Raw genomic sequence first — 24,678 nt, forward strand, 5'->3', positions numbered from 1 at the left:
ATTTCAGTGTACAGTATATCACGAAAGTGAATACACCCCTCACAGTTTTGCAGAATTTTGAGTATATCTTTTCACAGGAAAGCATTACAGAAATGTAACTTTGACACAATGATTAGTGACCTTTTAACAACATATTTAACCGCTTAAATTTCTTGTTCACTCAGAAAAAAACAAAATACAGCCATTAATGTTTGAACATGTACTCACAAAAGTGAGTACACCCCAGATTAAAATCAAAATCTGCAAAACTGTGAGGGGTGTATTCACTTTCGTGATATACTGTAAGTTATTGTATTTGTAGCATAACATGGGTGTGATTGACACATACAGGCTGTGCAGAATTATTAGGCTAACCATATTGATCTTATGCACATTTCCCCACACCAAACTGTATGGACATGGAATCCTATTGGATTTACACATTTTAGGTCATGCACATTGGTATAGTAAGAGAGAGTGTGATCGAAGGAGCCCAACACACCCTATATCAGGTGTACATAATTGTTAGGCAACTAAAATTGTAAATACAGGGTGCACCAGAAAAGAATACACACTTTTGAATAATTGTTAAGTACGTGTAAAATCCATTTGATATTTTCGATGTAAAGGCGTTTACTGCTGTGGTATACTGGTTTTATCACTTGGCATGTCTCAAAATCTGCATGACTCTGAACACTACCTGCAATTTTCTCTGGCAATTTCGTTTATTCCGTTTCAATTTCAGTTTTAGTTTAAAACTGGCGTATTGTGACACTGCGCTCTGAAAGGAAAGCATAATGAATGAAATGAAAGCAACAATTTGATGTAGGAAAAAGTAATCGTTGAATGAATTCAACAGACAACACATTACATTATATTACATGCCAGACAATTTATCCAAAGCTACAGACAGAATAGAGCAACATGTATTCTAGACTTCTAGATTTCACTGATCACAATGCAGTCATCTTTGGTACTAATTTACTCTCAACTAATTTACTTCATGCACTGTCCAGAATCCCACTTCATCTAAGCCAACCTTTTTTGAGCACACAGCCCCCCCCCCGCCGACTTCACCATAAGCCTGCCCCCTTAGTATTAAAAACTAAAATCGACCATTGCCCATTGGAGGGGGGTATAAATGGCCTGAGAAGAAGCCCCTCACCCTCACAGTAGTGCTGCTGACAGTAGTTCTGTAGCCATGGCTGTACTGCACGGACTCCTGCTGGCCCTCGCCCTCTGTCTGGGCTCTACCTCCGCTGCCACAGTAAGCCATTTTAACTTGGGTTGTCTTTCCTAAATAATTTTTTAAATTATGTACATGATTCTTTTTTATTGTTATTATTATTTGTCTTTTAATTTGGTTACTTATTTATTGGTTTCATTTATTTATTCACTGTTGATGGATGACATCTGTCCTTGTCCAATGTCTTGTTTAATGGGATAATATGTTGTTTGGGATTAATGTGCTTTGGGATCTGACTGTATTGTGTTTGTTTCCATGTCTTACACTCCTTTCACTAGAAGAAATTTCCCCCATGGGGGACAATAAAGCTACTACTACTAGGCCCTACTATTTTTTTCTTATCATTTCTTTAACAAAAACGTTGTCATTTAAATATAAGAGATCCCGCACACTGTCCACTGTCTTTTTTCTTTTTTATTATTAGTTTTATTTATTTATTTACTTATTTATTCATTTATTTTACAAAACAGTTATAATTTAAATATAAGGAAGGTCCCGCACAGTGTCCACTCCACCAGCATGTAACTTTTAATACTATCGCATTGCTGGTGGTATGGATAGCGTGCAGGACCTGCCTTACATACAGTATATCCTGGATGATTACGCAAATACTGATTTATATTAATGTCTACTGTGCAGTTGGGAACTGTGCTGACTGAAGGTGGTATGGTGAGTGGAGACAACTATGGTGTTTCCGGACTATTCCACTACATGGACCGGTTCAGAGGAATCCCCTTCGCTGCTCCCCCCGGCCGCTTTGAGAAGCCACAACCCCACCCTGGCTGGGACGGTAGGTTGTGTGATGAATGTGGGAAGCAGGGTTGGCCCAGGCCCAGGCCCAGGGACAGAGGGGGCTCAGAATTTGGTTCTCATTACATTGTATGTATTGGGTGGAGGATGACTTTGTCCAGGGCCCAGCCAAAGCTGTCAGGGGCCCTGCATGTAATGTGCATGGGATGTCAAACTCAGGCCCGGGGGTCATATCTAGCCCGCAGGGTCATTTTATTTGTCCCGCGAGATCATTTCAAATGTCTGTTGTTGGCCCACATGCACCAGTAACATATAATAACACGACTTGAACATGAAATTTAAAGGTGCACTGTGTAGAATGTGGCCAGAATGGGTACTACAACTAGAGTAGAGTAGAGTAGAGTAGAGTAACATTTATTGATCCCGAAGGAAATTTAGGTGTCTAGTAGCATACATACAAAAATAAATAAATAGATTATTTCACATTAAACATTCAGATATAAAAAAAAGTCTCTCATTGCAATAGTTATTACTGATTGTTGAAGGAGGGGTGGGAGGGGGATGGAATGGGGGCATGGCGGGGGGGGGGGGGGGGGGGGGGGGGGAATTTATGCGGTCCAGTCACCAATAACAATCTCTTTCATTGTGCTGTTCTGAGTTGTTGAGTTTAATAGCTGGATGGCCCTGGGGACAAAGGACTTACGCAGCCTGTCAGTCTTGCAGGGAATGGCGAGGAATCTGTGGCTGAACAGACTTTGCTGGTTGGCAAAGACTGAGTGCAAGGGGTGATGGTCATTGTCCATTATAGAGTCCAATCTGCCCAATGTCCTCTTTTCAGCTGTGGTACTAAGAGCCTCCAGTTCTGTACCAACAACAGAGCCTGCTTTCCTCACTAGCTTGTCCAGACGTCCAGCATCCCTCCTCCTAATGCTCCCGCCCCAGCATGCCACAGCATAAGAAAGTACACTAGCCATGACAGACTGGTAAAACATCTGGAGGAGTCTGTTGCAGACGGTAAATGATTTAAGCTTCCTCAGAAAGTAAAACCTGCTCTGTCCTTAATTAACTGACCAGTCCAGTTTACTATCAAGATGTACCCCCAGATACAGTGCCCTCCATAATTATTGGCACCCCTGGTTAAGATGTGTTTTTTAGCTTCCAATTATTTTATTTTTTTTCTAAATAATATGGGACCTTAATGGAAAAAAAGAGAAAAATCCAACCTTCAATACAAGTGCATTTATTCAGTGGGGAAAAAATCCCACATAAAGAAATAATTATTTGACATCAAATAATGTGTGTCACAATTATTAGCACCCCTGGTGTTAATATTTTGTACAACCCCCTTTTGCCAACAAAACAGCACCTAATCTTCTCCTATAATGTTTCACAAGATGGGAAAAGACAGAAAGAGGGATCTTCAGCCATTCCTCTTTGCAGAATCTCTCTAAATCATCCAGAGACCTGGGTCCTCTCCTCTGTACTCTCCTCTTCAGCTCACCCCACAGGTTCTCAATAGGGTTGAGGTCAGGGGACTGAGATGGCCATGGGAGGAGCTTGATTTTGTGTCTGGTGAACCATTTCTGTGTAGATTTGGCCATATGTTTAGGGTCATTGTCTTGCTGAAAGACCCAGTGACGACCCAGCTTCAGCTTTCGGGCAGAGGGCAACAGATTTTGATTTAAAATGTCCTGGTATTTCAAAGCATTCATGATGCCATGCACCCTAACAAGGTTCCCAGGGCCTTTGGAAGCGAAACAGCCCCACAGCATCACTGACCCACACCCATACTTCACAGTGGGTATGAGGTGCTTTTCAGCATGCGCATCTTTCGTGGTACGCCAGACCCACTTAGAGTGTTTGTTGCCAAAAAGCTCAATCTTGGTCTCATCTGACCAAAGCACACGGTCCCAGTTGAAGCCCCAATACCGCTTGGCGAACTCCAGACGCTTGCGTTTATGATTGTGAGTGAGGAAAGGTTTTCTCCGTGCATGCCTCCCAAACAGCTTGTTGGCGTGTAGACAGCGCCTGATGGTTGATTTGGAGACTTTTTGACCCCAGGATGCTACCATTTGTTGTAATTCTGTAACAGTGAGCTTTGGAGATCTTTTGATTTCTCTTACCATCCTCCTCACTGTGCGTGGTGGCAAAATAAACTTGGGTCCTCGTCCAGGCTTGTTTACCACTGTTCCAGTTGTTTTGAACTTCTTAATTATTCCTCTCACAGTGGATATGGGCAGCTGCAGTTGAGTGGCAATCTTCTTGTAGCCTCTGCCTGACCTGTGAAGGTCGACGCACATCTGCCTCACTTGTATGCTGTGTTCCTTTGTCTTTCCCATGTTTAAGAGTGGATAAGAGAAATGGCCTCGGTGTCACGTCATATTTATACCCCAGGGAAACAGGAAGTGATGAATTACTAATTAAATGTTCCTACATACTCTGGTAAACTTTGTAAACTACTGTAGAAATGACAGAAATGCTTCAATTATATTTATTTCCTGGGAATTGTTAAGGGTGCCAATAATTGTGGAACAGGTGATTTAATGAAAAATAATTATTTTTTAGTCAGGGATTTTTTTTATTTTCTTACAATTCATTTGAGTTGAAGGCTGCATTTTCCTACAATTTTCAGTGTGACAGTATTCTTCTGCAATAAACACTGAATTTATTTTAAGGCTTTTAACACATCTCAACCATGGGTGCCAATAATTATGGAGGGCACTGTATTTGTAGGTGCAGACTGTCTCCACTGTCTCCCCCTCAATAGAGACAGGCACGAGGGGTGGGGTTGTTCGACGGAAATCAACCACCATTTCCTTTGTTTTGGTGGTGTTCAGCTGCAACTGATTGGTCCTACACCATCTAACAAAGTTCTCTACCAGTCCCCTGTACTCCCCCTCCTGCCCATCTTTAATACAACCAACAATGGCAGTGTCATCTGAGAATTTCTGCATGTGGCAGGTCACAGAATTGTAGCTAAAGTCAGTGGTGTATAGGGTGAACAAAACCGGGGAGAGCACCGTTCCTTGTGGCGCTCCAGTGCTACTGATCACAATCTCTGATGTTAAGTTACCCAATCTGACAAACTGGGGCCTTTCTGTGAGATAGTCAGTAATCCAGGTAACAAGCCCTGTTCCCACTCCCATTTGCAGTAGCTTGTCTCTTAACAGAAGTGGCTGAATAGTGTTAAAGGCACTGGAAAAATCAAAGAACATAATCCTCACCGCACTGCCTCCTTTGTCCAGGTGAAAGTGTACCCTATGTAGAAGATACAAGAGAGCATCCTCTACTCCCACACTGTCCTGATAGGCAAACTGGAGGGGATCCAGTGCATGGCAGACCTGTGGCTTGAGATGGTTAATCAGCAGCACACGTTCAAAGGTTTTCATGAGATGTGAGGTGAGGGCAACAGGTCTGTAGTCATTTAGTTCTTTTGGGTGTGGCTTTTTGGGTACTGGTATAATGCATGATGTCTTCCACAGTGACGGGACCTTGCCTAGCTGTAGGCTCTTATTGAATAGGTGTTGAAGAGGCTCAGCTAACTCCACTGCACAGGTCTTCAACAGTCTAGCACAGACGCCACCTGGGCCTGCTGCCTTGGGTTTGAGTCTGCACAGGGCTCCTCTCACCTGATCAGCAGTGACCCTGAGGGTTGGGCGTGGGGGGTCAAGAGATGAACCAGTGGATGTTGTTGGTTGGTGGTGGTGCTGGTAGGTTGCTCGATTGATTCCCAAGGTAGGGCAAGACAGGTTGGTGTGGAGTGTAGAGTATGCAGGGTTGGTAGACAGCGGTGGGGATTGGGAAAGTCTGTTGTCCATAGGGCTGGGTGGCGGAATGTTGGGGGTGAGATGAGGAGAGAGAGAGAGGATGGGAGGGTTGAGAGTGAAGGGATGGTAGTCAGAGGTGGGTGATGGGGATGCGTGTTGTCCATAGGATGGGGCGGATGGAAAGTGGGGCTGGGGAGAGGAGAGATAGGTGGGACATTAGGTAGCTGTGTATGTTGCTAATTGAAACTGTGCTGCTTATTGCCAAATTTGATCTTTTCATGAATATTTGCTAAATAATAAATCAATATTTACTGGTATAACCAAAGTACAGTAAGTTTTGCAGCTAAAATGTCTATTTCTGGAAGAAGAAGAAGATCCCCCTTTTCTTGTATGAAAAGTTTTCCCAGTCATAGTGAATACTTGGAATTTGGTGGTGGTGGTAAGCATTCATGAAAAAGGTAACATTTGTGAATGGGCAGCATGAATTCTGGAAATAAACTCCAAAAAATATTATACGGTGCACCTTTAATGTGTCATAGGAATACTGTCAGTGGTCTGAGGCCAATGTAACATCTCTCACTCCTACAACAGAATATGATCAGGCACACTGCCTTTTGAGTATTAAGTGTGTTCATGCATGATTTTAGCTCACTTAATATATATATATATATACATACATATTATGTTATGCCCGCAACTTCATCCTAGATTTCAATTTCGCCTCCTGTGAAATTGAGTTTGTCATCCTTGATGTAATGGATCTCAGTAAGACTTTCCTGCTTCCCCCACTGTTTGGGCAGTTTGGGCAATGGGTTAATTGGTAAAAAGTAACTAAAGTAATGCAAAAGTAGTATAATCTCATTATAGCATACGGTGTGTTCTGTCTGACAGGCTGACTTTGTCCGGGGCCCAGACAAAGCTGCCAATTGAATGTCCACCTGGGAAACTCTAACTCCCATTGTCATTGTGACACAGCACTCCACAGCACACAAGTGTACACCGCACACTGCACACAATGAAATTGCATTTATGCCTCACCCGTGCAAGGGGCTAACCCCATTGGCACCTGAAAGGGAGCAGCGCGATGGGTACCTCAGTCATGGAGGAGGATGGGGGAGAGCACTGGCTAATTACTCCCCCCACCAACCTGGCGAGTCGGGAGTCGAACCGGCAACCTTTGGGCTACCAGTCTGAAGCCCTAACCGCTTACTCACGACTGCCCACTTGCCCTTCTTGCATGATTTTCATGTCTTGTTTTGGTCTGCAGGTGTGCTGAAAGCCACAGATTACAGGAAGAGATGCCTGCAGGTCAACCTCCTCATGACCGACACCCGCGGGGCTGAGGACTGCCTCTACCTCAACATCTGGGTGCCCCAGGGACTCAAAGGTGACTCCGCACGCACACACGCACTCTACACTACTTCTCTCTCTCTCTCTCTCTCTCTCTCTCTCTCTCTCTCTCTCTCTCTCTCTCTCTCTCTCTCTCTCTCTCTCTCTCTCTCTCTCTCATTCGGTTACAGGACAAGTGAGCAAGAACACAACACACTCAAAACAAGAATAACTAGAAATGTAGGGACGGGTATTGATGAGGGGCGGGGTTATTGATAAGGGATTGATAACGTTTGTAACTTTAAATCGGAGCTGAGGAGAACTTAATAGGGGACAGCTCTATTGAACATAGTGGGTGAAAGTTTATTTAGTGTAGAGCTTCATTGTTTTCTTGGGGGACACCTCCTTTTGCCCAGGTTTAGACTGTGAAAGGGCAGGGAGTAAAGAAACCGATAAACTGTATCTGCTGCCTCCATGGGCCTCCAAGGAAGCGGTTTGTTAGAACATTTGACTCTATGTTGCATCCTATTTTTATTTTAAGTCTTTCTGCCTTCTTTTGTGGAGTTGGACTGTGTTGTCAAAATTCGCCCTGTCCCACAAGTCAACTTGCGGTCACTATGGGCGTCTAGATTTGTAGGCTAGCAATGGTGAAGAATCTTTTAAAAACTCTTAATTGTAAGGCAGCCCTGTACCGACCCGAATTACCCTGAACTTCAACTTGATCTTCCTTCCGCAATTGATTTAAGTCCAGGTGGTGTAATAAACCCAGCAACAATACATATCATTGGAAAGCTTAGACCCTGAAGAATACATTTGGCACTACTTTACAGAGGTTCGAACTTACTCTATGTGCATTATTATCAATTTATTACACAATGTCACCTTTCAAATGTCGAATGTTCAAAACCTTTCGATCACGTTTATCCCCCTCAATAATTGTGCTGTTTTTGCCTAAACTTCCAGATTTTTCATATGGTCAATGGGATATACCACATGATCCCCAGACTCTGCTGATTATGTGGGTACCAGTGGGGTGGCTCTGTGACATTGCTACCCTGAAAGACAAGCCTTAGAAGACAAGTAGGCAGGTCCTCTTTTATGCTGCTTTGTGTTGGCACATTTGCTTTGAATGACTGCAGCTCCCACAAAACAAGAAACTCCATTCCAAGACTGAATGATAGTCCAGAGTTCAGGTTCTACATGTGCTCAACGATATCTTTTTTTCTTTTCCTGTACATAGTGTACAGATACCATATCTGTAATACTACCCTAAAGGCATATCCAACCAAGTCAGATGACTGTAGAACACCTCAAGGGGTAAGCTTTCATATGGGACCATGATCAGGCTTCTATCTCAAAAGGTTCTTATACAGTAAGACCTTATTTTGGAGGGTGCATTTTGACTACCCAAAAAAATTAAAGACAAGACAGTTGGCAAAACGCATGTGCATACCCACACATAATTGTCTTGGGAAAGGTCATACAGTGCCTCCCAAAAGTCTACACATCCCTGTTCAAATTCCAAGCTTTTGTCATATAAAAAAATGACAGATAGACAAATAATTTCACAACTTTTCCCACTTAAATCTAAACTATTATCCTGCACAATGCAGTTGAAATACAAACTCAAAGCTTTAAAGGGAAAGAATAGAAAATAAATTAACATGGTTGCATAAATATGCACACCCTTGAACTAATACCTTGTTGCAACACCTTTGGCTCCTATTACAGTACTCAGTCTTTTTGGGGTGAGAGTGTATCAGCATGGCAAACATTTATGTGACAATTTTTACAGATTGCAGAAGTATTTTTTGCTAAATTTACTCCACCAAATGATTGAACTTGGTCATAATTCCAAAGGGTATATTTGGCGCAGTATGGTGGTGGCAGCATTGTTCTTTTGTGCTGTTTTTCTTCAGCTGTAACTGGGGCCTTCATTAGGGAGGAGGGAATTATGAAAATTTCCACAGGGGCCGTGGTAGTGGCACAAAACCTTCGGCCCCCTGGTAGAAAGGTGAAGATGCAGAAGAACTAATCTTTCAGAACGTCAATCTCTCCAAGCACATGCATAAGTCTACAAAAGAATGGCTTCACCAGAATAAGATTGAGGTTTTGGAATGGCCCAGACAAGCCAAAGGTGCTGCAACTAAGTATTAATTTAAGGGCGTGTATATTTATGCAACCATGTTAATTGATATTTTTTATTTTCTATTGTTTCCTTTTATAACGTCATGCTTGTTTCTCAATTGCATTGTACAGGTTAATAGTTTAGATTTAAGGTTTTTACATCCCAAAAACCTGACATTTGAAGAGGGGTGTGTAGACTTTTTGAAGCCACTGTATATAGCTGTAACAAGATCCCCTTTGACAAACACCTTCAGTAGACCTGTGAATAAGTCTCAAATGTGTTTCTAAGGCCAAATGTGTCAGCTAAACTGCTGAAATCATTTGGAATCACTTTTTCCTCTGGTCATTACCAACAACTCCACAAAGTTTCAGCCAAATCCGTTCATAAGTTTTTGAGTTATCCTGCTGACAGGCAAACAGACAGACAAACAGACAAACCAACACAACCAAAAACATAACCTCCTTGGCGGAGATAATAATTAGCGATCTGTCAAGAAAATGTGGTGCAAAATGAAATGAAATGAAATGGCTGCTGCTATATTGCTCCCCTCTTGCTACTCTCATTTCATGTCAACATAGCTATTCACTACATGCAGTGTGGTAGCACATGTTTAGAAATGCAGAGCCCTTTGATTTGCCGTACTGTAGCCTATGTGTTGTGCTCAGTATTATTTTGAATGCACAGTATGAATGCAAAAGTTCAAAGATCCATGTACGACTTGTAAGTGCTGGTAAACGTAGGAGTGTTCAATACCTAAAAAGAAAGAAGTTAACCGCACACTTTTTTTTTCTTTTTCGAACCTCTTTCGACTGAATATATGAGCAAAAAGTCAAACAATTATGTATTAAACTTCTTTCTTTTGAATGCACAATACCAATATCTTGACCTTATTGCAGAGGTTTCCACCAACCTCCCCGTCATGGTCTGGATCTTTGGGGGTGGCTTCCTTGCCGGTGCTTCCAACGGGGCCAACTTCCTTGACAACTACCTGTATGACGGTGAGGAGCTCGCCAATAGAGGCAACGTGATCGTGGTGACTTTGGCGTACCGTGTGGGTACTATGGGCTTCCTCAGCACAGGAGACGACGGCCTACCTGGTAAATACTTTAAATTTGTATGCAAATGTGTGTGTGTGTGTGTGTGTGTGTGTGTGTGTGTGTGTGTGTGTGTGTGTGTGTGTGTGTGTGTGTGTGTGTGTGTGTGTGTGTGTGTGTGTGTGTGTGTGTGTGTGTGTGTGTGTGTGTGTGTGTGCAGAGAGACCTGACTGTATGTAAGCGTGTGCTGTATGGTGAATATATGTGCAATCATGTGTGTAATGTCTGTGTTTATGTATGTTTGCTACTGGACACCTTAATTTCCCTCAGGATTAATAAATTATACTCTACTCTACTCTAAATGAAACACTGTTGCTGTCAGGCAGAAACCTTGTATCTCCACTTTTCATTGTTTTTTACTTTCTTCATTTATAAATCACTATTTTCCAAATAAATAATAATTTCAACATTTAAATTGGTTACGAGACGAGGGTTGGAGTTGGTAAAACGAGGACATCGCTGGTAAAAACGTTTAATTTGCATACAAATGAAACATGTATTTACAAATGAAGAGCTCTGTTGCAAAATGACTTGTATCCATTTTTGAACATTTTGGGAAACTGACATTTTTGTATTGGGCATTGCATTGCATTCTTTTGGGCATTGTTTTGCATATAGTATAGTATAGTGAAGTATGTTCATTGTCATACGCATGTACGTCATTTAAAAAATGTTGTGCTTCTCAGTTGATAGCAGTATAATAATTGTTTTGTTGTTTGAATTTGGTAAGGAAACAGTTCCTCAGGTCCAACTAACTCAGTTCCAGTTTCAGTATAGTTGTTGTTGCTGCTGTTGTTCATTTCACATTAAGAAAACTAGAAATGTACTCAGAGACCTCCGCCAAGGAAGCTGTTTGATAGAACATTTGACTATGTTACACCTTATCAGTCAGAAACTGGAATGTCAAAATTCGCCCTATCCCGCAATGGTGAAGCATCTGGATCGTGATCCAGACCACCACCAAAATGTAATCACTTGTTCCTTTTGTCATTTCTTACAACTCCACAAAGTTTCATCCAAATCTGTTCATAACTTTTTTGAGTTATCCAGTAACACTTTATATTAATGTCTGCTTATAAAAACTTAGTAATCAATTAACTAATGATGAACAAAACAAATGTTTTTATTATTAGCTACATTTTGTTCATACGTTCAAAGATTTACGAGTCATTTACAAACAATTGCTAATGCTTTCTTCATCATTTGTTAATTATTTACTAAGTGTTATTAATGCTTTATAAGCAGACATTAAAGTGTTACCAGTTATCCTGCTGACAGACAGACAAACAAACAAACAAGCCATGTACTAAATGTGATCACCATCAATAGGAAACTACGGCTTGTGGGATCAGCATGCCGGTATTGCGTGGGTGCACAGGAACATCAAGGCTTTCGGTGGAGATCCCTCCAACATCACTCTCTTTGGAGAGTCTGCTGGAGGCGCCAGTGTCAACTTCCAGGTGAACATTCTAACCACCCTTTTTTTCAGAAAAATTGCTCATAACCAAACTGCTTTTTGCAAGGTCTACGGGTGCGTGCAAACTGATCTGTACATTTTTTGTAGAAAAGCCACATTCTCAAGTGTAGTCTTGAGTACATGAATGGATTAATGTACTCAAGACTGGACTGAGGCCAAAAAAGCCCCAAGCATTAAATATTCCATATATATATATATCCCAGATATATCCCAGATTAAATATTCCCATAGCTTTCAGGATGGACCATTTTTCATTTGCAAATATGATTTGTAATGAATCCAAATATATAGAAATATAATTTAGAAATATATATACAGTACAGTATACAGTATGAGTCAGTTACGTTTCCGCAGTAGCACATGTCAGGGTGGCTCACCGACAGCCAGTGCCACTATTGTGGTAGATTTTTTTTTCTTTGTTTTTAGTGGACAATCTAAGAAGCATATTCATTGCAGCACATCAACCACCAATATAGTTCATGACTGTTGGTGTATGACAATTTTGCAGGCAGAGGCATCAGAATCAACACTTTGGGATCAACTTCTACGTACCCCTTTTAATTAGATGTGTAGTTACCACCAGTGGTGTAGTCTACGTAGAACGCGGGTATACGGAGTATACCCACTTCTAAATTTCAGGGATTTCAGTATACCCACTTAAAATGGATTGATCCATTGTTTTGAATAGCACAAATATATACAGTATACCCACCTCAAAAAATGCTCAAATATACAGTATACCCACCATAAAAAAGTAGACTACACCACTGGTTACCACATTCATTTTCATTTTTATTCATTTTCTCCTTCACCACAGCTCATTACTCCCAAGAACAAAGGCCTGGTGCGCAGGGGTATTTCACAGAGCGGTGTGGCTCTGTGTCCCTGGGCGGTGAACAGGAACCCTCGGGAATTTGCTGAGCTGGTAAACTTTAATGTCTTCGTCACATATTGCCACTGTCTGGCAGACACCTTGTATATCCACTTTTCATTGTTTTTTTCACTTATTAATTTATACTGTAAGTCACTGTTTTCTAAATAAATGATCATTTAAACATTAAAGTTAGTTATTTAATAATGTATCATACACATATAATCAAGGACACTGACCAGTAGTGCTGATTTATATTTTACAATAAAGAACAAATCTAAAGGGCTCTGCATACTTCACGTGCGCACTTTGGCGCATTTGGCGCGAGAACCATTAAAGGGACAGTTTGGTCAATTTCAACATGCAGTTGTAATGCTCACACTACCCTGGACTTGTCAGTGCCTGAGATTTTTTTTTCTTCTTCTTCAACCGTTTCCGAGATCCTGGTCATTGTAATGGGGGCAGCTCTTTGTTTACATTTCAAAAAAACATTTTTATTTATTCCCAAAAACATCCAAAAGGTTATAAAACATCAGCAGACAACTAGCAAACAGCAGTATCTTTTGGGAAAATATTTGGAGTTGGCCTATGTTTCATTTTTTAAAAATGTAAACAAACGCTGCCCCCATTAGAATTGCTCATATCTCGGAAAGGGCTGAGCCGAAAAATGTGGCATCACCAGGTACTGACAAGTCAAAGGTAGCGTGAGAAATACAACTGCATGTTGAAATTGACCAAACTGTCCCTTTAATGACGTCATCACTTGCGCCAGACTATTCATACTTCAAAAGCGGCTTTCGCTCGCATTGTCGGAAGTGCCCTCTGCTGTTCTTGAGAGAAACGGCAGTATCTTTTGCAACTCGCAGCGTGAGTTCTACGGATGTATAAAATAGAAAGCCAAACACGGCTGCTGTAGGGCTACTGAACGTCTGACTTGTGACTTACCACATTGAAACATATATTTTTTGTTGTAGCCTACATTGCCAGATCATTCCAAGACCATGTGAGAGCATTGTTCTGGCGGCAGAATTTATAAATAGATCGCCGAACACAACGTGCTTCTGAACAAAGTAAACAATTGTTTCACTGAACAACATTTAAGAGAGAAGATAAAATAACTCCCTAGGACATTTTATTATCCTCAAAATGATGCAGGATCCATTCTGTAGTAGCCTACAGTAGCTGTAGCCTCTCTTCGCAACTCCTGCTTTGTCTGCCTACCTGCATGGTCGCTGGTGGCGCACGACAAGTTACAAAAAATGTGGGGTGCACAACGTCACGCCACGGCAGCTCGCGCCACGGCGTGTGACGTCATTTTGGGTCACGTGACGGCGCGCGCCATCGTCGCGAGTGAAGTATGAAGGAGGGTAGCGCCAGTCACGACAAGTATGAATCCCCCTTAAAACAATACAAAAATAGGAGATACGAGGTTTCTGCTGGACAGCAACAATATGCAACATACTTATGGCATATACAGCCTAACATCATCTGTTGTGCCCTGGATTGACTAACCGCACAAGTTGTGTTTAAACTACAAAGAGACATGTTGGTGTGTTTTAAGTGCTTTATAAGTGCTTTATGTGAAATACATGGTCAATTTGGCATAACTCTAATCCTAACATACAGTGCAAATAGGTACATAAAGTTATACAATGTTATGCCTGCATACTTTGTTACATTGTACCTAATTAATGTGATGGGAAGCAAAAAAATAAAGTGTAATCTAAAACTGATATCATCGAAGCCACTATATCTACCCTAACAGGTTGCCACGAGGGTGGGATGTCCCACAGATGAAAAAATGGTTGCTTGTCTGAAGATGACTGATGCTGTTGCTCTGACTCTTGCTGGACGCTTGAACATGCATGGGTCTGCATCTGGTATGGCAAGAAAGTGGAGATAAAAAAATATAATGTCTTAACTAAAAATGTCATTTTATGGAGTATGCTGAATAGAATGGAATAGATCATAACAATTTAAATCCATGTTTTACATGTACAGTGCCAAAAAATCACAAAAATCAGTACACCCCTCACTTCCAGATTTTTAAGTAGGCCTATATCTTTCCATGTGACAACACTAAAGAACTGAAACATTGACACAATGAAATGCGCTCAGCGTCCAGCTTATTTAACTCTTTCAATTTATTGTCCACTCAAAATATTTCAAAATACATCCATTAATGTCTCAACCTCAAAAATACCACAAAAGTGAGTAAGAATAGTGTCAGCTTCAATTAAGTGTAGTGTAACGTAATGCGGGTGAAGAGTTGTGTTCAGTTTATTGCGTTCACTGTGGCTAACTTCCAGTTTCCTGTCATCCCCCTTCAGCTCCGATTGTCCAAAATCTGGTCCTTTCTCCTGTCATTGACGGTGATTTCTTGCCTGACGAGCCTGCCAATCTTTTCCACAATGCCGCCGAGGTTGACTACATCGCCGGAGCCAATGATATGGACGGCCATATCTTCACCGGCCTGGATGTGCCATCCATCAATCAGCCTATTCAGAGCACACCTGTGTGAGTGCCTATCCACAAATAATAACCTTTGTCTCATTGTCAATGGCCTGATTCACGAGACATTTTATTCAGAATTACAGCTCTAGCTCAATTTAATTTAGAATAAAACTTAATTCTGCATTGAAAACATCATGTAAATATGTAACAATTCGGAATTAAATGACAGTACAATGTAAACTCGAATTATTAATTCAGAATTGAAAACATAATCTAAACATGTCCATTCTCTCACAACTTAGTGTAGAATTCTTGAAGCAGCAGGGGATGGGACCCTGCATGGGTGCCAGTGCGTGCATCTTAAATGTGTCTGACGTGTGTAATGCTGAATAGTATTCATTCATTCATTCGTTCATTCAGTAATTCACTCATTCTTTTTTATTCATCACATCACTTGAATGGCTGTGAGTGTTTTTCTTTTTTTCCTTTAACCACTTAACCGTCACACACATTTTATACATTTTGTCTTCTTTTACACCAGGGTTTTGTCACTATATAGTCAAAAGAGCACTCTTATGTTTTGTTACAAATCTACTTGGAATAAAACACCACATTTCTTGAAAAAAAGGAGAAAATGAATGTTAATCCAAATAAATGTCACTCTGAAAGCAGTTCTCCCGATGTAACAGGAAAAAAACCCTTGCCTCAAGTCTTATTAAAAGTCCCGGACAAAGGATCCACTGAAAACATGTAAAAACAGCAAAAATGTGGATGTCTTGCATCCTACCGAGACCAGTCACATCACAAGGCCGATCTATAGCACACATTTTCGGGCTGACGGTCCTCGGATACCCGGTCCTGGCTGTGGCGGTCATCATAGCTGGAGCTATTGTGCTTATTGTGCGAGGTGTTGTGGCTCTTCAAGCCCCAGGCAATGTGCTTTTCGCTGGGGCACCCTGTGGACACGTGGGATTTTTTTTTTTTTTTTTCGATCAGAGATGACAAATACACAGTTGTTTGAAATATTTAAGTGTAATTTTATTACTTTTCATGGCTATAAACCTGTCCACACCCTGTAAAAACGCCTGTCCCAAGGACTGGCATCATCATTTCAATTGACTTAAAATACAAAAATCACTAACAGAATTGAACAATATCACCATGATGTGGAAGACCATATTAAAGTGGTTCTACAGATGTGCACATAGTGCATGTAAAACAATATTTACTATTATTTTCTGATTGCTCAAAATGTGTCCAGCATATTGGTCACCACCGTCAGATTTTGTCTAAAAGACAATAAAATCAGGTATGCACAAGGTCATTTTCATTACTGAGGACCCCTTTTCAAACCTTTAGGTCTACTGCATACTTCACCATCACTGAAGCTCCTGTAAGTTTACTATTTTGTCCTCAATTTGTTAATTTGTTTGGACACTGGTACTGTCCCAACCATAAACTGTCAACACCGTCGGATGTTTTAATAGTATTATATTACATTAATTTTAATTAATATATACTTTCTCAGAAAAGGTATGAAGCACCCAAGAAACAGAGCGAAAATGAAATGGCTAATGTGAACAAACAATGCATAATATGTAAAAGAGTGTTTTTTTTGTCTCACACTGTCAGATGTCACCACCGTCAGATTTTGTTCCGCTCATCATCTTGTTCCATATTTTACTAAATTGTGCTGGTTAATGAAACATTACTAGGCTGCCTTGTCTAGGCATGTTAGTAATAATTGTGATCCAAAATGATACTCTAGCCACCACTGAGGTGCATTTGGAGGTTTTTTTTGTCAGAAAACCTGACGGTGGTGACATCTGATGGAGTTCACCAAAAAACACATGTTTTACATGTTTTTGACATGTTTTAGGAATATGCATACAATAAGTATCTACAGTTACCGGTATGTTGAATTGTTAAAGTAATTCACTTTAATACAGTAAACATATGTTTTTACTTCTAATTCTGTCTGCCGCTGTTGACAAAACAAGAAAGAGCCCATTTTATGAAAAATGTTAAACATGGGGAGCTTGGGCAATACATTCACTGCACAGCCAAGACCTACATCTATGATAATACACCTCTATATTTTGGATTTTAACAACTTAAAACCTGTTTTTGCCACATTTTCAAGAACCAGTGGCCTACTTCCTAGAGAACTAATGAAGAAAAAACACATGTACAAACATACTGTGCACACACAAACATAAAGTGTTTATGCAAGATGTCATTGACTTGAGAGGGCTATTTATTTTGCTAAATGCAGGTACAAATTAGGCCACTTTCACCACTCTCAGATTACTGTCACCACCGTCAGTTCTTAAGTCACCACCGTAAGAAGGAGTTTTGGACATTTTAAATGAATGTGCTTACAACATTTTCCTTAGGAGTTGTTGAATTATCAAAGTAATAGCCAATTTAAGCCTACAGGAATATTTGTGAAATTACAAAAAATTGTTTGTTCTATTTAGGCGTTAAGTAAGCATCGTATGACGGTACATATTTTAAAATTATAACACATGAAACAGTATTAAAATAGAACAAAAGTGAATTTTCAACATTTAAAGGCATATGTGTGAACCAAAAAATACACACAATCACTTAAAAACTCCAGATACATATGCAACCAAATCAATACAATTTTAATTACTTTTAATTGTGTCTGACGGTGTTGACAAAAAACAAGGTGTGATCAGAGAAAAGCCTGATTTCTGAAAAAAATACAAAATGGGGAGATTGGCCTTGTGTATTTCTGAAAAGCCAAGACCTTAGTCAACAAGGATATACCATATAATTTTGTAATTCACTTTGTTTTTTTCAGTCAACATTACAACCTGTTTTAGCCACTTTCTCAAGAATCAGTGAACTGCATGCTGATTGGATGTTGCACCAACCCGGGCACGGGGCTCATTGATTGTTAATTGGAACCCGCGGATGGTGCTCATCCCGGCCGCGGGGCTCATTGATTGTTAATTGGAACCCGTCGACGGGGGTTCATCCCGCCGGTGGGGTGCATTGATTGTTAATTGAGACCGCGGGCGGTTGTAATCACTGGCCCTCAGCTGGCAGCGGCAGCTGGGTGTTACACATGCAGCTGCAAACCCCAGCTGCATGCGCCTGGTACTGTCGGGGTGCCTATTGATGCTTAGTGCCCATGGAATGTGGCATCTGGGCAGGCTGGTTGGTATCAGCTCAGCCCTGTGCAGTGGTAGTGGGGCCTGACAGATTGGAGTGTCTAGTGTGCCCTGATTACCCATAGCAAGTGTCTCTCGAGAAGTCATGGTGGTGGAGAAAACTCTTTGAAAAAAATGATTTGTAACCGCCGGCCAGGCTGTATACCGCCCGCGGCTGGTGAACATTAACTGGTTAATCAAGTAGCACTAATTCATTACTTAAATTGTATTACAATGAATGTATGGTTAGTAGAAAACTACTGAATGGATATCATAACAGAACAGTTTTTATTTTTGGTAACATTTTACTTGACGCCGGCGTCATACGTGTGACATAACAGTGTCATAACAGTGTCTCAAAACAGTCATCCATGTCTCATAAACATGACATAAACATTTTCATTGTTATGTCATACGAATGACGCTGGTGTCATATAAATTGTATCCTTATTTTCTTTTATGTCTGTCCCAATGCTTTTCCCAGTGAGGATTTGAAGACCCTCGTCGCTGCCCTGACCAAAGACAAGGGTCAGCCGGCTGCTGATGCAGCCTACACCGAGTACACCCAGGGCTGGGGATCCAGGCCCGACAAGGACGAGATCAAGCAAGCTGTGGTCGCCGTGGAGACAGACTACATCTTCCTGGTCCCCACGCAGGCCGCCCTCTACCTGCACCACAGCCTGGCCACGTAATGCATAATCATCAGTCAATGAAAATGACTTATACAGCACATTATCATACATAACTGTCATTTAATGTGCTAAAGATTAGAGAAAGAGAAAAGAGAAGATGGTAGACATGGTAGATACTGTAATGATAGTGCTTGTTAAATGGTAATACACTTCTGGTTTGTCCTTTTTTCTCCTCAGCACTGCTCGCACCTACTCCTACCTGTTCTCCCAGGACTCCAGGATGCCTCTGTACCCCAGCTGGATGGGAGCCGACCATGCTGATGACCTGCAGTATGTCTTTGGCAAGCCCTTCGCCACCCCTCTGGGCTACTGGCCCAAGCACCGCGACGTCGCTGGATACATGATCGCATACTGGACCAACTTCGCCAGAACTGGGTACGGATAAAATGTTTTCATTTTTTGGGTGCTGTGGCGCAGCCACATGCTAAGTCACATCGTACCATGTGCGGGCAAGCCCGGGTTTGAGTAGATGCTGGGTAATTTCCTGCCTACCCCGTCTCTTTCTCCCACTTACTTCCTGGCACCTCACATCAAAGGCATCAAATCCAATGAATTCCAATTATTCATATGACTGGAGAAATTGGGTTTTTCAAACATGAAAAGGGGGATCTTCTCCATGGTTCGCCATTTTGAATTTCCTGAAATATACATTTTTAGCTGCAAAACATTCTATACTTTGGTCATACTAGTAAATATTAGTTTATTTTTTAGTAAATATTCATGACAAGATTGAATTTGGCAGTTGGTAGCACAATTTCAATGAGCAGCATAGTTGCAATATCTACTCTGGCCACCATCTTACACAATGCACCTTTAAGTAACTTACAGTTTGTGATTACAGAGTTACAGAGTTGTGTGCTCATCAAGGTTTGATATTGGCTCAGGCCAACCAGCCAAAAAAAGGGTGAAACTTGTTTGTGGCTAGTAGTAACGTAAGTCTCACTAGCAATATTTAAGTTTAAGAAAGATCATACCGAGATTCTATTGATTATAGATTATTTTATTTTAGGGTTACATGTATTAGCACTAATACATACAATATTAATGCCTGTGTAAGTAACTTGTAAGGCATGTACTAAGCAAAATCAGACCGTTGTTTGTCATTTATTCGCAAATGTCATTGTTCATGCACAATAAGGGATTTATTACCAATATAGGACCTAGTAGACCTAGATTTCTATTTATGAGTAAGCAGTAAGGGCCAGAATACAATGTGTATAAGCTCCTGGTACACTGTGTGAAGAAACCCTGAACAGTGTCAAAACAGATGTGGAATAAGGGTCCCTATTCTAAAGTGAGGCATTGCCCAGCCCAGATGGCTTAACCCCCCCCATTCTTACACAGCAATGTGTAAGAATTTAAATGATTCCACATCTGCCTATTTAGATATGCAGTTCTCACTTATTCCAATCAGTACAGTATAGGTTAACAGGAAGCATCATATAGCAAGGATTGGACACTTCTCAATGATGGTGGGGTGGTGAGATGTAATTTTTTCATACACCAATTAGTTTTTAATTGTAAAAACCCTACAATAAATGCAGAATATAACGATGAGTAATAGTTTGGAGCGAAACTAAGCTATTCCTTTGTGATCAATAAGTTAAAGGTACACTGTGTAAGATTTGTTGTTGTTTATTTCCAGAATTCATGTTACCCATTCACTAATGTTAACTTTTTCATGGATAATTAACACCACCATCAAATTCTTTCAAAAAGTATTCATTATGACTGGAAAAATTGCACTTTTCATACATGAAAAAGGGGATCTTCTCCATGGTCCGCCATTTTGAATTTCCAGAAATAGTCATTTTTAGTGCAAAAATGACTGTACTTGGGCCATACTAGAAAATATCAGTTTATTACTTAGTAAACTCTCATGAAAAGATCAAATTTGGCAATAGGCAACCCAGTTTCAATGAGCAGCATAGTTGCAGTACCTTTTTTGACCATTTCCTGCACAGTGTACCTTTAATGTTTGAGAAACTTAGTTCCAAGAAGTGCAGTGCATGATGGGTACACCCTTCAGAAATGCAATGCATGGCCAATGCAGCAATGATAATATTTCTGTTGTTGTACATGGCAAATTGCACAACTGAGGGGAGGAGCTAAGGACGTAGGTAGGCTCAGAGCTGGGTATGTTGTCTGTAGATAGCGTACCCATCATGCACTGTGCTTCTTGGAGCTAATGTTCTCGAAGATTAACTTAATTATCACAAAAGAATAGTTTAGTTTCGCTTCAAAACCACTACTCTTCATAATATTCTGCATTTATTTTGGGGTTTTTACAATTAAAACTCAGTGTTACATAAATATATCTAATATCTAGGATCAGTGACATGCATAGGCTTAACTATTGTGAAAACGAAGCAAAAAAAATATGGGGCAAATGGTAACACTAATGGTTCACTATTACAGTGGATCTACCACATTAGGTACAGTGTAATAACCAGTCTAACAATATTTAATACCATGTAATACTACTGTAATACTAGTGTAACAATATGTAATACCAGTTACACACAAGACAGTTACACACAAAATTGGTACAAGGTGTTACACTGGTAGGCTATTACATGGTATTAAATATTGTTAAGAAAACAATGTTTCGGCCTGTATGGCCTTTCTCAAGTTTTTCAAAGTCAAAAAACTTGAGAAAGGTTATACGGGCCGAAACGTTGTTTTCTTAATAAATTGCAGCACGATGGACAAGAGTGTGCGGTATCTTCTTCTCAAAAACTGATCTACCTGCTACCTGCACCTTGAAACCTCTGGTGTGCGTTGGTTTCCTCCTTCATTAAATATTATTACACTGGTTATTACACTGTACCTAATATGGTAGATCCACTGTAATAGTGCACCATTAAAATAAAGTGTTACCGGGCAAATCAATCCACCCAGTCAGAAGTTATGGGCCAAATGAAAATCCTGAAAGTGTTGCCCTCCAAAATCTAATCAGTTCATCAATCTACCCTAGAACATTAACACACCAAATCTGGGACAAATCCATCCAACTGGTCAGAATTATGGGCAAAAAAAAAATCGGCCATCTTGAATTCAGCCATCTTGAAAGTGTTAGCCTCCAAAATTTAATCAGTTCATGGACCAACCCTTGACAGTGTTTCCCACAGAAAATTTGGAAACTATGGGGGCAGCCCGGATTTTTTTTTGGTCCGGGGGGGGGGGGGGGGGGGGCTTTTCACGCGGGCCTTTTGGGGGGGGGGGGGGGGTGTGGCGCGGCGGGTGTATTCGCGCAGTGTAAATGCAAAATGGCAAAACAATGAGTACAGTATGACATTGGCGCATGGAGAAACTAAGGCTACATATAATAAATAAGGCTACATATAATAATACACATGCAGGGGTCTATGTAATGAAAGGAGCAGAGATAAGAATTTAAGATTACTGTGAAATTGTTAACGCATAAACAAAAAGGGTCTAAGAGGGTAGGCTATGCCTTTTCCCCACACACACATAGGCGTACACATTCTACATGAGGGGTGCTGGTCACAGGGCCAGTTTTTCAAAATTCCTCCCATTAAAAGGGCTGAACAACATATTACACATTTATCTATATTCACATTCATTACACATTAATTTCTATATGCAGCCCGATGTCTCCTCTGCCTTGTCAATGAAGGCCTGTCACCTAACTCATTACAACTGTAAAACAAAGCCTGGGGAGTGTTAGTAAACTCATCCCAACTGTCCCTTCTCTGAAGGTTTTTTTTTATTGCTCCCAAACCCAAGTTAACTAGGCTACTAGGCTTTTGATCCCTCTGTCTTTCAAGCACTTGTGGTTTTCTCTATAGGATGTATTTACTCCAGGAGGAAAATGCGAAGGAAATCGTTATTCAAATCGTTTTTAACAAAAACGGCAATCGTAAAAAAAAAATAAAAAAAAAATATTTTTTTTTTTTTTTTTTTTTACATTTTCGGAAACTATGGCGGCCAAATTTAAACTATGGCGGGCCGCCATAGTTTCCTCAATGTATGGGAAACACTGCTTGAGTATCAAGACGCCGAATTGGGGACAAATCCATCCACCCGGACAGAAGTTATGGACCAAACAAAAATTGTGCCATCTTGAATTCAGCCATCTTGAAAGTGCTGGCCTCCAACATCTAATCAGTTAATGGACCTACCCTAGAGCATTAACACACAGAATCTGGGACACATCCATCCACCCGGTCAGAAGTTATGGGCCAAACTAAAATTCGTCCATCTTGAATTCAGCCATCTTGAAAGTGTTGGCCTCCAAAATCTAATCAGTTCATGATTCTAGCCTAGAGCATTAACACACCGAATCTGGGACAAATCCAACTATCCGTTCAAAAGTTATCACCTTAACGCGAAAGACCTAACGCGGCGGATGCGGCAGCGGCGGATGCGGCAGACGCAGCGCACGCAAAACCATTACATCTCCGACGCTCCGCGTTGCGGGGATACAATAAGAGCTACAAAACACACAAAGAATCACCACAGCATTATAAAAGCACAGGGTATGGGATGCGCAGCACAATACAACTGACCTAAAGGTCCAGATCGATAGCTCAGCGCAAACGATAATGCATGAGGCCTCGCGAGAGAGGTTTACTAACGCTCTATCTATGCCGAACTCTTAGTTGGCATCTGTTACACATAATCTGGCAACAATGTTCCTGACTCTTGAATCTATCTATCTATCTATCTATCTATCTATCTATCTATCTATCTATCTGTCTATCTATCTGTCTATCTATCTATCTGTCTATCTATCTATCTATCTATCTATCTATCTATCTATCTATCTATCTATCTATCTATCTATCTACAGGGATCCCAACAAAGGTGAGTCTGATGTCCCTGTCAACTGGCCTGCATTTGACAACACGACCCACCAGTATGTGGATATCAACCACAGGATGGGCAGGGACTCCGTCAAGCAGAAATTGAGGCTGCGCTTTGTCAACTACTGGACCAACATTTTTGATAACATGCCAACCATCAACGAGCAGTAGAGCAGATCCCCCAGTCTCCTCTACAGTCCATTGTTAGTATGCCATTTCAGCTGTGATCCCTGGGCATCCTCAACACTCATGTCATCAGCAACTGTTGTCTATGCTACTCAAGACCAATCAACTCAAATAAAAGCAAAACAACTTTAACCTGGCTATTTATCACTTGTGACCTGGCCTCCTTGGGGGGTTTGGCGAGGTAATGCAATGACCCTGTGTGTCTGTCTGTCTGGTCTGTCTGGTTGTACCGTCTGTCTGCTCTGTCTTTCACATAGTCCTTTGACTACAAGTTCTGCTACCTATTGATGTAGACCAGGGGTTCTCAACCTTTTCCAACTTGGGGCCCACCTGAAATTTTAACAAATGTTCGGGGCCCGATCTATGACCCGATAAACATTAAAACTCAAATGAATCAACGGCAACACACACACACACATGTTATTTTGATTTTTAGAAAATTATTTCAAGGCCCACTTGGAATACCTTCAGGGCCCACAGTTTGAGAATCACTGATGTAGACTATATACACTCACAGGCCACTTCATTAGGCACATCTGTCCATGTGGTTAATACACCACAGTCCAACTGCTCATTGATGAAAATATCTTTTGAGTGGTAGTTCTGTGGGCAAAAATGCTTTCTTGGTGTCAGAGGAGAGTGGCCAGGCTGGTTTGAGCTGATAGAAAGACACCAATTAGTAGAGGGGTTAAGC

General features: G+C 40.9%; 1 protein-coding gene across 1 annotated transcript; it reads left to right on the forward strand.

The window, feature by feature from the left end:
* Window positions 1-1,149: 1,149 nt before the first annotated feature.
* On the forward strand, window positions 1,150-24,116 carry LOC134458622 (bile salt-activated lipase-like). The gene is made up of 11 exons (XM_063211049.1): window positions 1,150-1,246; window positions 1,865-2,015; window positions 7,010-7,129; window positions 10,096-10,296; window positions 11,623-11,753; window positions 12,588-12,695; window positions 14,407-14,521; window positions 14,972-15,158; window positions 18,762-18,965; window positions 19,147-19,344; window positions 23,786-24,116. Exons 1-11 carry the CDS (start codon window positions 1,181-1,183, stop codon window positions 23,967-23,969), a joined length of 1,665 nt encoding a protein of 554 aa, XP_063067119.1. The 5' UTR covers window positions 1,150-1,180; the 3' UTR covers window positions 23,970-24,116.
* The last annotated feature ends 562 nt before the right edge of the window (window positions 24,117-24,678 follow it).

The sequence above is a fragment of the Engraulis encrasicolus genome, chromosome 11 (assembly GCF_034702125.1).
Source record: "Engraulis encrasicolus isolate BLACKSEA-1 chromosome 11, IST_EnEncr_1.0, whole genome shotgun sequence".
Classification (NCBI taxonomy): domain Eukaryota; kingdom Metazoa; phylum Chordata; class Actinopteri; order Clupeiformes; family Engraulidae; genus Engraulis; species Engraulis encrasicolus.

Bases quoted from the DNA above. Each gene is read 5' to 3' on its own strand.
- LOC134458622 (XM_063211049.1), top strand. From the start codon at position 1,181: ATGGCTGTACTGCACGGACTCCTGCTGGCCCTCGCCCTCTGTCTGGGC. The intron at 11,754-12,587 runs GTGAACATTCTA...CCTTCACCACAG, and splicing joins GCGCCAGTGTCAACTTCCAG to CTCATTACTCCCAAGAACAA. The intron at 15,159-18,761 runs GTGAGTGCCTAT...TGCTTTTCCCAG, and splicing joins CCTATTCAGAGCACACCTGT to TGAGGATTTGAAGACCCTCG.